General features: G+C 56.4%; 1 protein-coding gene across 1 annotated transcript in view; it reads right to left on the bottom strand.

Annotated features, from left to right (window-relative positions):
• Positions 1-1,914: 1,914 nt before the first annotated feature.
• VPS26C (VPS26 endosomal protein sorting factor C) overlaps positions 1,915-14,530 on the bottom strand; it is a 40,095-nt gene continuing 27,479 nt past the window's right edge. The window contains exons 4-8 of the mRNA XM_037127140.2: positions 11,450-11,530; positions 10,169-10,243; positions 6,690-6,840; positions 6,346-6,498; positions 1,915-3,754 (exon numbers count right to left, since the gene is read on the bottom strand). Coding sequence (XP_036983035.2) covers positions 3,672-3,754; positions 6,346-6,498; positions 6,690-6,840; positions 10,169-10,243; positions 11,450-11,530 — 543 coding nt within the window. The 3' untranslated portion in view covers positions 1,915-3,671. The remainder of the gene's footprint in view (positions 3,755-6,345; positions 6,499-6,689; positions 6,841-10,168; positions 10,244-11,449; positions 11,531-14,530) is intronic.

The following is a 14,530-nucleotide window of genomic DNA, read 5'->3' as shown; positions in this document are numbered from 1 at the left end:
TTTCCATGGCCTCGGCCTTGGCCTTGGCCTCGGCCTCGGGTAGACAGGTGCTCCCTCTGATCCCGTGAGCATCTTGAGGCGGCAGGAGCAGATCATGTCTTGTCCCCTTCTGGGTAACTCAGCCTGCTGCGTGTCTTCTGTATGTCACACAGAAAGCCCTGGGGGGACTGGCTGGGGTTGGGGGTGAAACACCCCCCATGTCAGAATCCCGCCTGCTGGGCGGGGGTCCGAGGCCATCCAGTTTCCCCAGCGACACCCACAGGAAAGCAGAGTGGGGTGTCAGGGAGCCTCGCAGGTCCTGTTTGCCGCCCCTGCTGCTGGGTGGTGCGCCGTGGCGATCTGACTGTGTTTAGTGGTGGGTGTGCTCGGGGCAGCCTCGCCTGCACAGGGGCTGCCTCAGCGTCCCGAGTACAGGCGCGTCCTCTGACTACGCCGGCCACTGGGAGGGTCTCAGGCAGGGACAGCCTCCGGTGGTCAGAGTGTGGGGCCCATCACCTGGGGACCGCCTCTCACCGCCACCTGCGGCCCACACGTGGCACTTGTTCCTCCTCAGGTGGCTCGTTTTGAGTCTTGTGGTCACAGGATTATTTATATTTAAAAGGCGGCCTTCCCTTCAGAGAGCATTTTTCCAGGCGCTTGTTCTGCGGTGCAATTTTTCATGTCCTCTCGTTCGGAGTCCCTAGGATTCGTGTCACCGCGGAAACAGGAACTTCCTTCAACCTTTCTGAAACCCAGCTGGGGATGGCAAAGGGCGGTCGGTGAAGAACTGTGGTTCAGGGGAGCCCCCGGGGACAAGGTCCCACGCACACCTCGGTGAGGGGGACACTGGGCCACAACTCGGCTGTGACGGGGACTGGGAGGGTCCTGGCCGCTCCGCTGTGAAGTGGGGGCGACAACCCCCCCTACGGCTGCTGTGAGGTCACAACCTCAGCTCCTTGCAGCAGACAACGTGTGACAGGGAAACCGAGGGAAAGGGGGGGATGGGAAGCCCCCGACGAGGCATGGCGAGGGGAAATGGGCGTCGGTGCGGGTTAACCTGGACGGTGGCAGCCAGGCTGCTCCCTGGGGCCGCGTGGGGCCGCGTGGGGCCGCGGCCACCCCTCCCCGAGGGCCGCTGCGCAGTGATGGCCGGCCCCCAGCACCCGGGGCAGGCCTGACCCACACCCACGGCCGGTGTGTCAAACACTCCAGCGACCTCACCTGCCACGACGGGCTCCCAGAGCAGCGCGGCCCAGCCCTGGGGACGCGGGGTCAGCCTCCCCCGACGCAAGTTCCCAAGATGCCTGGCACAGGAGGGCGGCCGCCAGCGTCCGCAGCAGCTCGCCCCCCAAAACGGAGGACGGACCTGCTGCACTACAGCTGTCGTCACAGCAGTTACACCTGGTAGTACGTTGACACTTCTTTCTGGGAAAACCATAACTTAGTCGTCTTCATTGACTGGAGAGCGAGTCACTGAAAACTGGCCCATTTTCTTCAGTAACTAACTACAGGCAAGAAGACACTCAGAAGTCCAGAGGCTGGAGAGCAAGCCCCTTTTCTTTCTCTCTCCTGTGATGACAACGGTGATGACGATGACACAGGGCGAGGAGGTGAGGTGCTCTGCTCACTTGGTGTGGCCGGCACAGTCTAGGTCGGGATGCAGGCCTGTTCCTAGTGCAGCTGCGGCACAAGGCCAGTGGGCTCTGGCCTCCAGTGGCCCACATCCTCCACCACATGACCACACCTAGCTGCAAAGGAGTCAGGAACAAGTCTGTTGCCAGGTGGGCATGGTTCCACGGCAGTACAGCCACGTTTCTGAACAAGAGGTGGGCAGTCAGAGGGACTGTGGGAGAGTCTGGTGACCTGCTATAGCCCCAATCACCACTGGCACATGGGGTCACTCAGCCCCATAGCTTTTAAGGGGTAAGACTCAGGTTCAGCCCCCGGGGAAGGCACAAATGCCAGGGTTCTACCTCCCACCAGCTGTCATAAAGGTGGGCTCAGGACAAGGACTTTGGACAAACTCAGGCACGATGTTTGGCTCTTTTAACATTTTATTTCTCGTTAACGTCTCGGCCTTCTCGGGAATCTACAACATGTCTGAGAACTGGACCCAGGCCCTGTTTCTTCTGGAACTCTGATGGCCAGAGTGTGTTCCTGCCTGAAGGGACATTTCCACAGCAGTAAATTCATAGTTCGGACTCTCCTTCACCTCCCCTTCCTCAAATGAGAGAGTCTGACAACCCCGGCCTCCAGGGGTGGACAGACCCGGCTCCACCCAGGGCAGCTGGACACCTGGGTTTCCCTTAACAGCCTCCGGTGGAAGTGCAGGTGGAGGCTGGGCTGTGGCTCCTCCACAGGTAACAACTGCTCCCTAAGGAGTAATCCTACTGATATCTGTAAAATGGGCTTACTAGAGAATCGACATAGCAACACACATTTGAAAGCATTTCTCAAAATTCTCATTTGGCTTTTTTTTTCCATTAAAAATGATATCTACCTGTGAAATATTCCCAAAAGTAGAGTCTCTTTGTTTTCTGCTCCTTTAAAGACATCATCAAGGACAGATGGGGGCGTGAGCGGAGCCCTGTGACCCAGCCACGCGTCCTGTGGAAGCCAGCCTTGGATGGCTCTGTACTCGTGGGCCCCCTCCCCCCGGTGAGGCCCTGCAGCGAAGCCGTGCCTGAGTTGGGGTCGTCTGCACTCAGCATCACACGTGCTGTCCAGGGACAGTGGCCATCCACCTGAGCCCGCCCAGACGGGGGACTGGCAGGGAAGGTCATGCCAAGCTCAGGGTTTACTTCTGAGGGCTGGTCAGTGGTGGACGGATGGGAGGAAGGGCAGGGTGGGAAGGAGGACATGGGCTGGGACAGGCTCACCGTACACTGTGGGCCACAGACTGGGGCTAAGGAGGAGGTGGCTTCAGGCCCAGCTCCCTGGCCAGGACACAGGCAGGGTTGGAGAGAGGCCAAGTTCATAGAGTCCAGGACACTGCTGGCCCCAGCCAGTACAGACAGGTCCTCACCTACCACCCCGGAAACGAGCCTCCTGCTGCTCAGAACTGACCCAACAATGGGCACGGACTCATGCCCCCCACATAACGTGGCCCCGAAGGGCATTCTGGGAACCCCGTGGCACATGATTTTACACCAGGTCCTGAGACTTCAGAAATACTTCAGCCACTGTCACCAACTCCCCTCACTCCTATGGCAGCAAGAAGGACTGTCATCACGAACAGTGTTGGAGAACCACAGAGCTCGGTGGCAGCAGCCACTTGGCACCCTCCTCGGAGGGCACCTGAGGATGCCACCAGCAAGGGGGTCCTTGCCCTGCCGTGGCCCTGCCGCCTGTCCCTGCCGTGGCTGTGCGGTCGCAGCCCCAGGACCTCGCTGCCCAGCAGAACTCAAACTGCTGTCACCGCTGCCACCGCTGCCCTCCGCCCCACACAGCAGCTGCAAGGTCAGGCGGCCTATGAAATTCTGCTTCCTCAGTGACCCTGCCGGTAACGCCAGGAAACCCGATGGATCTGAAGAGCAGGTCTGACTGGAGGCGCCTGCTGGGAGCAGAAGCCTGGAGGAAATGAGGGAGGAGGCAGCTGTGACGTGGGGGGCCGGGTCCATGTCTGGGGCAGAACCGTCGAGGAAGGCGGCGTGTGCCCCACGGCTGCACCTCCGCCGGCCGCTCGGCCCGGGCTACGTCCTGCACAGCCTCAGCGGGAAGTTCTCCGTGATGAGGTGATCGCCCTGCAGCAGCACCACAACGTTCACCTCGAATTCTGAGAAGACAAAGGGCAGACGGTGGCTCACCTGCCCGGAGTCGGAACCGGACAACAAGCCCTCCGCAGGCCCCGCCCGCTCTGAGCGGCGAGGGGCCGGGGCCAGGGTTGTGTCCTCGTGTATGCCCGGGGCTTCCGGGAGAGGGGACCTGCTGGAAGTCCCCTGAACACCTGCTCAAGGTACATTTCTCCTCACCTGGGAACAGGCAGACATCAGCTTCCCAACCACACTTTCCTAGAGGGAAGCTTCTGGAACCCTTTCAATTCACTTACCCTCCTTTGCTTTATTTTTACGTTTCCCACGGTTCTTAGTGGAACAGCGGACCCCAGACTGGCCTGCAGCTGCTTGGGTACGGCCCCCTCCCCGGCAGGAAACAGTGGACAGAAAAGCATTTGGTTGAACTCGTTCCTCTGGAGACCGAGAGCTTAACTGGAACACCTGCCAGTCGTCCATCTCGGACCTTTCGGCAAACAGGGACCTTTCTCCACCAGCTCTTCAGCTGCTACGTGTGGGCCGGCCTTGTCGACTGGGCAAAGGGGCTGTGGGGGAGCAGCTCCCTGAGCACGGGGCAGCCCGGCTCCCAGCTCACGGGCAGAGGGAGGCGGCAGGGCCTGTGCGGGCAGCGAAGTGGCTGGGCTGCGGGGACAAGGGCCGCCCGTCCCACCCCACCACGCAGGAGCTCAGATGTGGAAGGGGCTTGGGGTCACCGTGCCCAGGACCCCACCTGTTCCTGGAGTCCTGAGGACAACGCCCCGTGTGTGACTGTCACCTGCCCCATGAAGTGCCTCCCCTGCCTGCCTGCCTTTGATCAGAGTCACAGCACAAGAAGGGCCCCCTGGGCTTGTGGCATCATTCCTTCCACCTTCCTCCAGCCACGTGTTGTCCCCACCCTGAGAGACCGCTGTGGCTGATGTGCACAGAGAGGACAGGTCAGGGAGCGGGGACCACCTCAGGCAGCTGGTGCTGGCTGTCCTTCTGGCACAGGACATGGCAGAGCAGTGGCATGGGGGCAGCCAAGCCCCCAACTCTGGCCTGACCAAGGCGCATGAAGTCACCTGTATGGTGGGCACCCAGACACTGCAGCTTCCCAGTCTGGGGTGCCAACCCCACCGTGGGACTCGGAGCCCAACCCCAGCTGGCCAGGCAGGGCCACTCCAGGCCCGGCGGACGCTGCCACTCTCTGCGGTCATACTCCCGTCCTTTGTGTGGGGACCCCACCCCCCGCCACGGCAGCTGCTGTTCTGCAGCACGGGCACGAGGAAAGGGCACGGCTGGTGCCTTGGCTGGGGGACTGAGGGAGTCATAGGCTGTCATCTACGTGGAAGGACCCGAGGCCCTGAATGACTGGTATATGGACACTTTATACATATGACAGAAATAACATTAAAAATGTAGGTGCCTAACGAACAGCATAGCAGACAAACTAATTTTCTGGACCTTTCTGAAGTCTGGGTAGGAAAACCAAATGGAGAAATCGACAGAAATTCTGCCTCAACTCAGAACCAAAGGCCCTGGAGGTCAAGCTACAGCCCCTTCAGGCCTCGTGGGCAGGGTGCTGCCAACGCTGGTGGCTGCGGGCGCCCGGCCTGCCTGCAGCCTGGGTGCCACCTGGAGGCTGTGGTCCTGGGCGGAGCCTGCGTGGCTGAGGGCACGCCCCCTGTGCTCCGCCCCGCCTTCGGCTTTTGTGCCTAGGCAGGGACGACTACCTCCATGACAGCCCTACGTGGTGTTTTAGAAACATCGTGGTGGCTCGGGTCGAGTTCGACCAGCGTCACCTTTGAGGTGTCCTGACCCCACGCGCTCTCAGTGTAACGTTTCTGATGACGCACTCAAGGGGCCGCACAAACAAACTGTGCTCCCGACCCCGGGCGGCCGAGCCTCAGGCCTCGCACCCGCGCGGAGACCCCCAAAGGTCCAAGAAGCGCCAGGGTCGGTCCAAGAAGCTCCGCTAAAACTACCAGCGCAGTCGGCTTTGGGACAACCTGTACTTCCTTCAATTTTAAGTTGTATTATTTGGAATTGTTCAAAGTGAAATCATGGTCTCATTTCAAAAACAAAGATTCTCTCTGGACTACAAATAATGCACCTTATCAGACGTAGGGGGGTTGGGACATTGATAAAACACCCTGGCCTTCAGGACCACGTCCCCATTTCCCAGAGAACCGGGCACAGCAGCAGGAGCAGCTGCCGATCCCCTGACTTATTTACCAACGGGCCCTGGCCACGGTGCACTGGCTTGTCCCCACAAAGCCTGACCTCTTGATGACTCATGTTCATAGGACTGTTATACCTTTGACATCTCCGTCCTGACCTCTAGTGCACAGAGCTGGCCTGTCCCTGTTGTGTTAGTTCCCTGCCCAGTTTCCCGTCCCCTGCCCACACTAACGAGGTTGCTGGAGCCTCTTTGGATGACAGTGCAAGTGTCCTCAGAGCTGGGACTGCTTGCTGCAGACCCTTGGCCTTCAAGCAGTGACTGACCCAGAGTCGATCTGACCCAAGCAGACAGGTGTGTCTGTCCCAGGCTCTGGGTGGCCCTTTCTGGGGGCCACACGACCTCGGGCAGCCATGAGGGCTGGGAACCAGCACTCACCCACTTTGAAGTTGGTGGTCTCCAGCGTGGGGCAGGTGAACAGCCGGGGGAAGACCATGTAAATGGGGATCGAGAGGCCCCGACAGACATCCCCGTCGGCGATCTGAATGTTCTGAATCTCGGTGGCATCACGGGCATAGCCTTCTGCACACCCTGGAGGGAGAAGCACCACGCGGTCAGAAAGCAGCCGACGTCCAGCGAGCGATCGATGGCGCCCTGTGACCGTGAGGACCTGCACCGGCACAGCTCGGCTTCTAGCCGAGGCTCCTGGGGCTCCCAAGCCCCGCACCCCCCTCCCTCCACCTCTCCCTGCCCCCCAGTCTGCGGGCAGGGCAGGGCCTCACCGCAGGTCTCCACGCGGACCAGCTGCAGCTCTATGCTCTGGATGGCGGCCTCCGAGCTCTCCACCACCAGCTCGCCCGTCAGCGGCTGTGTGATGACGCAGCTGGTCGAGTTCAGGTGTCCCCTGATGAGAAACTTGGGGAGCAAGGCTCTCTGAAACCAGACAGAGGCAAAGCCATGAGAACTGGAGATGGTTCAATAGTCACTTTGGTACAGATAAAAGTGGAAAACGAGGTCGGATTGTTTGGATAAAAACCCTGGAATTGTAGTTTTACAAGATGCAGTAAAAGGTGTGGCCACACTCTCTGCATCTTTTGTCGCCGTTATTACCTGCCCGACCCTGCCACCTGTCTCGACAGACACCAGGCACCAGCCCTGCCTGACACCTCTCACAGCCCCGCCTAGAACCCCCAGGTCAGACGGGACAGCCCCTCCGGACTGAGGGAACCGCCTGTAAAATGCCCGAGGGAGTGTTTGCAGCCGGCTAGCCAAACACACGCAGAAAGGTTTTTCACAAGATAATCAATTTTAAAGTGTCCTTAATAATGCAGTTTTGAAAAGTCAACACACTTATTTGACTTCAAGGAAATTTAAAGAGGAGAGTGTCCTTCAAACCCTGACTATAACCTGTGGCCCTTTTCTCTGTTAACAGAGGAAATGGGTCCCAGCAAGTGACGACGGTCCCTTGGGGAGGCCAGGGGACCAGAGGGAGGCAGCTGTCCTTCCCCGCTGGCTGCGTCCCAGGAACTGAGGACAGTGCAGAGCCAAGGACACCGCCGTCCAGCAGGAGGTGGTGCTGCCACGGAGGTGGACTGCACGTGCCGCCTGAACTTTTCTAGTAGCCATGTTTCAAAAAGCAAAAGGAAACAGGTAAAATTAGCCAAGATATCCAAAATGTCATCACTCCCACACAGAATCAAGATTTGAGATTTACGATGTTCCCACTCTTCCTCACCCTGAGTCCTGGACTCCCAAACCTCACACTTACGGCTCGCCTCAAGTCGGACCGGCCGGCAGCGGCCGCCATCCTGGAAGGCACCCCGGGAAAGGGCGGTCAGGGGGTGCTCACGGGACATGCGCTGGACGGTGGGTCTGCTGGCCGCAGCCTCTGGAGCTGGCACTTCCTGGGGGCCTGCGGCTTTCAAGGGGAGCTTTCTACCCAGAAGACCCCCAAAGCAGGCTGGGCAAGGCAGGGCACGGTTCCGAGTCATTTACAGTTACATCTTGGAGCCCGGAGACTGAGTAAATAAACCACCCGCTCACCCACCCAAAGAGAAGGCCCCCAGGGCCCGCTGCCTCCTCCCCGGTGCAGCGCTCCCGGCAAAGCCGCCCTGGCCGGAGTGCCCGCCTGTAACCAGAGCAGATTCTCGTCCGGGCTACGGACAGAGAGTCCAGTTAGCAAGACCATACGTGTGAGGTCACCCTCTATGAATATAAACTAGTAACTGAGAATCAATAAACACCTGAGGAAAATAAAGCAAGAAAAGGAGGCACTCACTCTATATAAACAGAGGAACTGACCCCTGAAGAAACAGCATCAACTGGCCATCAACTGGCTGCATCGGCATTAGAAGGAGGGGCTGTCGTGAAAAAGGAGCCTTGCTTGGAAAGGAGTCACAGTGCCGCCGAGTCAACACTCCAACAAAGGGCTGAACGGTCACTGAGAGCAGCGCGCTGAGCTGGAGGCCTGAGCCAAGGGCTTCTCCTGTGTGCCATGTGCCCAGAAGCGATAGCAGAGCCGTCCTAGGGCTTAAGGGAGGCTCGGCCTTCTGGATGAAAAAGGCCGCCAGATGCCAGGCACACGGAGTAAAGCAAGACCCGAACTTGGACAGGCACTCTGAAGTTTTAGAGCCTGAAGGAGCAGAGATGTTGGAAGACTCGTGGAGGAGGAGGGGTAGGGAGAGGGGGAAGGAGTAGATCAGCTCACACAGATCTGAGGACCGGGTTGTCACTGTGTCACTGGGCACTAGAGGAGCAGGGAACTATTTCTCGAAGTTCTCAGGGCAAATGACAGTGAGGCTGGAATTTCCTGCCTAGACCAGGATTCAAGTGTGGGAGCAAAGCAAGATAATTTCTAGACATGCAAGGATTTCAGTTCGCTCCTCGCCCTTTCTGAAAGAATAACTCTAGAATAGATTCCAGCTAAACAAAAACCAAATCGAGAAAAGAAGACATAGTGAGAAGAATCAATGGTGAGCAATGACTATGGCGAAGCCTCCAGTTACGGCTGAAGAAAGAGACTGTGACACGCGAGATGACCTTGAAGGGCTGGCGTGTGAGCCAATAAGGGGTTGAATCGGGACAGTAACACCAGGGAGGAGCAGACCGCAGATTTCAAATGTAACAAACGAGGTGGTGCGATGGCAGGAAAACGCAAACACGTTACAAACATCTGCCAGAAGGCGCTTATCCTCAGTGCTAGGTTTGCACGTAAAACTGCCCACGTCTGTGCGAACACTGAAGGGCAACTACTCGGGAAGGAGAAACAAGATGTTAAAGAGAAAAGGAGCCAACAACAGTAAGGACAGGAAAAAAGCCCTCGCAACCTTGTAAACCAGAGCGAAGAGAGGGAAAAGGAGACGGTGAAGCACACCACCGAGCGCAGACGAGACGCAGGAGTAAAGCCAGACGGCTTCAGGACGGGAAAGAGGGGTGCGCCCCTCTATCGGAGACACTGTCCTTCGGGAACTCTGGCTAGACGCTGGTTCCCAGGCAAGGCAATGGCACGGTTCCTACCTATCTGTCCCGCACCTCTTCTCACCTGTTTTGTATCACGAAGATTCTTCAGAAGTAAGAAACAGTGGGGCTAATGGAACCCACCGGGAGTCCGCAGGGTGGAGCGGGGGCCCAGCCCAGCCCCGCCCGCCTGCTGTGCCCTCTCGCTCCCCACTCAGGTTCAGGGCCCTGCAGGGGGAGCAGTGAACAGGCCCACTGAAGCCCTGTGCTCCCCAGAAGCTGGAGGAGGCAGGGGTGGGTAACGGGCTCCGAAGGCCGCCTACAGCATGGCCCTGCCTCGGCTGTGTCTCCGAGGGACTGGGCCAGCATCGCTCGTGTGTCCCAGCCCAAACCTGCCTTCAGCCCGACTAATCAAAAGGGTCCAGAGGGCAGGCTGCGGGGTGAGAGTGAGGACGAAAAGCCACGTCCATGGATGACAAGGGACAGGTGGCCAAGTGTAGGTGGCGGCCAACAATGAGAAACAAGGGGGCACGGCCACCAGCGCAGGTAGCGCTGGGGACTGTGGCTCAGGGGAGAGCCTCTGACCACGATGAAAAACTGAAAGAAGATGTAAGAAATAATAACATATATCCCGAGGAACTGTCCAAAAGCATTAATTAATCTTCTAAGTGGTTACAGAGTTTAAAAAGAAGTTGAGACAGAAAATACAGACTATTCTGGATTTCCTCTTGATACCCAAATAAAAATCTGGGGCCCAGTCACTGAGAAGACACCCCGCATTGCTCAGGTGGGGGGAACACAGTACCTCTTTGACGTTCTGCAAGGTCTCGGGTGTGATGGTGAAGTCCACGGGGCTCGGGGTCAGCTTCCCCTTCTGAGGCTAAAACGGGACAAACCAGAATCAGCGGCTGGACGGCCAGGAGTCCTGCAGTCAAACCTGCCCCCCTGCCCCCGCCCTGGAAATGGGGAGGGGCAGCAGTGGGCGAGGGGGAGCCTGGCACTGAGGAGGGTGCTCGGGTTCTAAACGCGGGCCCGCCCAAAACACCTTCGTATTCTGTGTCCAAGGTGCTCACCCCACGGCTCAGTGTCCCCATCTGTAAAATGGGAGGACAGACTTCTTAATCTCTGAGGTCTCCTGAAGATCCAGTTTGAAAGTTAGGTTTAAGAAACAGAGGTATTGCCAGGAGATATTTTAAACCTCTCAGAGCTGACACCAGAGCATCTACAACGTGCCACCAAATCCCCACGCTGACCCCACGGGGCGTGGCAGCTGTCACTGACCCCACACCGCAGGTGAGGACAGCGAGGCAGAGAGTGCAGTGATGGTGTGTGCAAGCGAGAGGCGGAGCCTGAGTGAGAGAGCCTGCAGTGGCCGGAGAGCCACCCGGGAACCCAGGGCTGTGAGCGTGAGCATCTCTCACCACACGTCACACCGAGGGCAGGCGTTGCCTGTCACTGGACGTCCTGCATGCCCAAAGCAAAGCATAGTTGGGCTGCAGAGGGCACCCGAGAATTCACACGGAGTCACGGGGTGTGGGGGCCTGGGGAGAGGATCCAGTTTCCTACGCTGACATGTGAATGTTCTGAGACATTATGTCACTGCAAAATACCAGCAGGGGGTGTTAGGAGGGGCAACCCACCCCGGCCCTGTGTGTCCCCTTACGTCCTTGCTGAGTACGCCAAGAATGCAAGGCCCGGACCGCTTGGTACCAGGCCAGGCCATCTCTGAGCTGTTTGCCCTGCAACCCCGAGAGACGAGGTGAGTCCCGTCAGGGCAAGGCCCGGGCCTGCTCCCTGCTGCGAACAGAGCAGAGGCCCCGGCCGGCACTCCACATCCGGGGCACAGACTCCCCGAGATGCAGTGTCGGTGGGCCCACAGGGCCTTGTGGAAAGACACCCACGACGCGGCACGGGCTGCCGGCTGTGCTGGGACAGTAAGGTCCCTGGGCCCGACCCAGGAGCCCGCGCATTTCAGCGGCAGTGGAACGGCACTGACAGGCTGGCTGCCTGGTGTGACAGCGGGTCGAAGCCCGGACCCCGCAGGAGGCCCCCATGATGAAGCCCCGGCACCCCGAGGACAGCTTACGGCAGAGTGGACGATGAACTCGCAGGTCTTCGTCAAGTCCTTGGCCAACAGAGACCGCTTCATGTCACAGCGCAGGGTGTACTGGGTGGAGAGTGGGGGGAGAAACATGGTGTTGGGGTAATCTGCTCTCATCTCGGAATTACAGTCAAAGAGACAAGTCAATATTTTAGAAAAACTGCCCAATTAACGTGTACACGAAATCAATACACACAGTAGGGGGAGTTAGTGCTCAAAATAAAGGCATTTCTGTTTCTGAACACACGTCAATCACTCCTCAGCCTCTTCCTGTGGGTGGACCGACCGGAACATGGGGTGCAGCCCCCTCTGCGGCACAGAGAAAGGCTGGGGTGGGGGAGAGGTGCAGGCGCCAGGACGCAGAAGCCAGTTCAAACCCCGTCACCCGCCTCCTGTGTGGGCCCCAGTGACCACAGCTGCCCTGAGTGCCAGCCTCCTGTCCTGCGTGATGGGCGTGGCACTGCCTGCCCCACGGTGAGGACAGCCAGCCTGTGCTGAGCTCCGAGCGCAGGCTCACACGGCAGCTCCTGCACACGGCAGCTGTTTGGTAGAGGGTCAGGAAACTGTCCAGCAGGGACAAGAAGCTGGACCGACCCAGCACCACACAGACCACGAGCCACTGAGGGCTCAGAGCAAGAACAAGAGCGGCATAAGAACTATCCAACAGTTCTTAGGACGGTCACCACTAATTGGTCTATTCAGTCACTCAGCAAATAGACACTTGGCACATTCTCTGTGCCAGGCACGATGCGAACTAAGCGCGTCTCACCAAGTCCTCATTTATTTCCTGGGAGGAGAGGTTCCAGGAGGCTGCTGGGATCACAGAGGGGGATCTGCATGGACACTGGCCTGTTGCCAAAACCCACGCTCTGACTCTTGATGAATTCTGAGCTCAGATTTGTCTGATGCAAAGCCCTGGATCTTTCCACTTTATCATGATCTTTCCCAATGACTAAGGCGTGATCCAGGAGATATCAGCTACAGGTCAGAGGGGGTCACGGTGGTCAGGCTTGAGCAGCGCACCAAGAACCAAGGAGCAAGACTCAACCTTTTTCGACTCTCAGCAGACACACATCGACAGGCAGGAAGCCAGAAGATGCATGTCGTGGAATGAGAGCAGGTCCCGGAAAGGGTATTATCTGAGCTGTGAGAAAGGGTGACGGGCATCGCTGTGGGTTAATTCTGAACACACAGTTTCAGCAGACACGCGGGGACTGATCTACGGTGTGTCACAGCACAAAGCCTTGCTAGGGTGGCCACGAGAGATTCTTGAGCACACTACCTAACCGTGGAGGTGAGACACGAACGCCTTGTGACGGGGAGGCAGGGTCAGAGCCAGTGTCATCGAGGCCCCCACCGAGCAGCAGCAAGTAACCAGCCCCTGCAAGCTGGGGCTTTGATGCTGGCTGTACATTAAATCCTTATTCCGTCTTACGGTCTTTACTACTTTTACACTGTGACTTAGCACAATTCAAATGGTAAGTGTAAAGTTGCTCTGCGCCACATAACTTGAGAAAGACGTTGTTATCAGGGTTGAACAACACTGACTATCCAGAGTGACACCCCCGTCAACCTCTGGAGCACATGCAGTGTGTGACGGCAAAGAGGGCAGGTGCCCTGTGTGACCACTGGTCACTGTCCTTTCTGGGTGGCACTGACTCTCCTGTAAAACTAGGATGCTGGAAAAAGACCCTTCTAGAAACTGAATGAATGAATTGATGAGTGAAAAAGAGATTTAAAAAACCCATAATTTTAGTTCATATCAAGAAGCATATTTTCTCAAAGGAGCAATGATGAATTTGACTATGAATTGGGAATTAGATGACATTTGAGAATTTTTTGTTTCACTCTGATAGGTGTGAAAATGTTAACTGTACTTATTAGGAGAATGCGCCTATTTTGGGGAGATGGATATTTAAGCATTTTGAGATAAACTGTCAACTTACTTTGAAATGATTCACAAAAAATAAATACAGCCCTGGCTGGTGTGGCTCAGTGGACTGAGTGCCAGCCTGTGAACCAAAGGGTCACCAGCTTGATTCCCTGTCAGGACACATGCCTGGGTTGTGGGCCAGGTCCCCAATGGGGGCCATGTGAGAGGCAACCACACGCTGATGTTTCTGTCCCTCTCTTTCTCCCTCCCTTCCCCTCTAAAAAGAAATAAATAAAATCTTAAAAAAATAAATACAGATATAATGAAGACGGCACAATACTAAATGTTGAACATAGGTGCTAAGTATAAGGGTGATACACTCTCATAAACCTGAGGTTAAGAAGAAATCAGTGATATGTTGGGAGGTACAGAATTGTAAGCAGCAGCAGCAACTCCAAGGTTAACCTTCCAGTGGTAAGAGCTGGCGAGCAAAATGGAGGGCAAGCAGGGTGATTATTGGCCTTACTAAGGAACTTACCACAAGATAACTCTCCTTTGTGTTTTAACTTTATTTCCTTTTTTCTCTTTTTAAAAAGATACATTTTATCAATTATGATATTACAGTTGTCCCATTCCCCCGCTCTATTCCCCGCTACCCTGCACCCCCCTTTCACACCTGCATTCCCCCCGTTTAGTTCATGTCCATGGGTCGTACATATTAGTTCCTTGGCTTCTCCATTTCCTATGCTATTCTTACCCTCCCCTGTCTATTTTCTACCTACCATTTATGCTGCTCATTCCCTGTACCTTTTCCCTCTCTGTCCCCTTTCCATTCCCCCCTTGATAACCCTCCACATGATCTCCATTTCTGTGATGCTGCTCTAGTTGTATGCTTAGTTCGTTCTTGTTGTTTTTTTGTTAGGTTTGGTTGTTAATAGTTGAATTTGTTGTCATTTTACTGTTCATAGTTTTGATTGTATTCTTTTTCTTGGATTAGTCCCTTTAACATTTCATATAATAAGGGCTTGATGATGATGAACTCCTTTAACTTGACCTTATCTGGCAAACACTTCATCTGCCCTTCCATTCTAAATGAGAGCCTTGTTGGATAGAGTCATCTTGTAGGTCCTTGCCTTTCATGATTTTTCCAGCCCCTGCTTGCCTGCAACGTTTCTTTTGAGAAATCAGCTAAT

This window comes from Artibeus jamaicensis, unplaced genomic scaffold (assembly GCF_021234435.1).
Source record: "Artibeus jamaicensis isolate MK-2021 breed Jamaican fruit bat unplaced genomic scaffold, CSHL_Jam_final scaffold_474, whole genome shotgun sequence".
Classification (NCBI taxonomy): Eukaryota; Metazoa; Chordata; class Mammalia; order Chiroptera; family Phyllostomidae; genus Artibeus; species Artibeus jamaicensis.
This window is presented reverse-complemented; position numbering and strand designations above follow the sequence as displayed.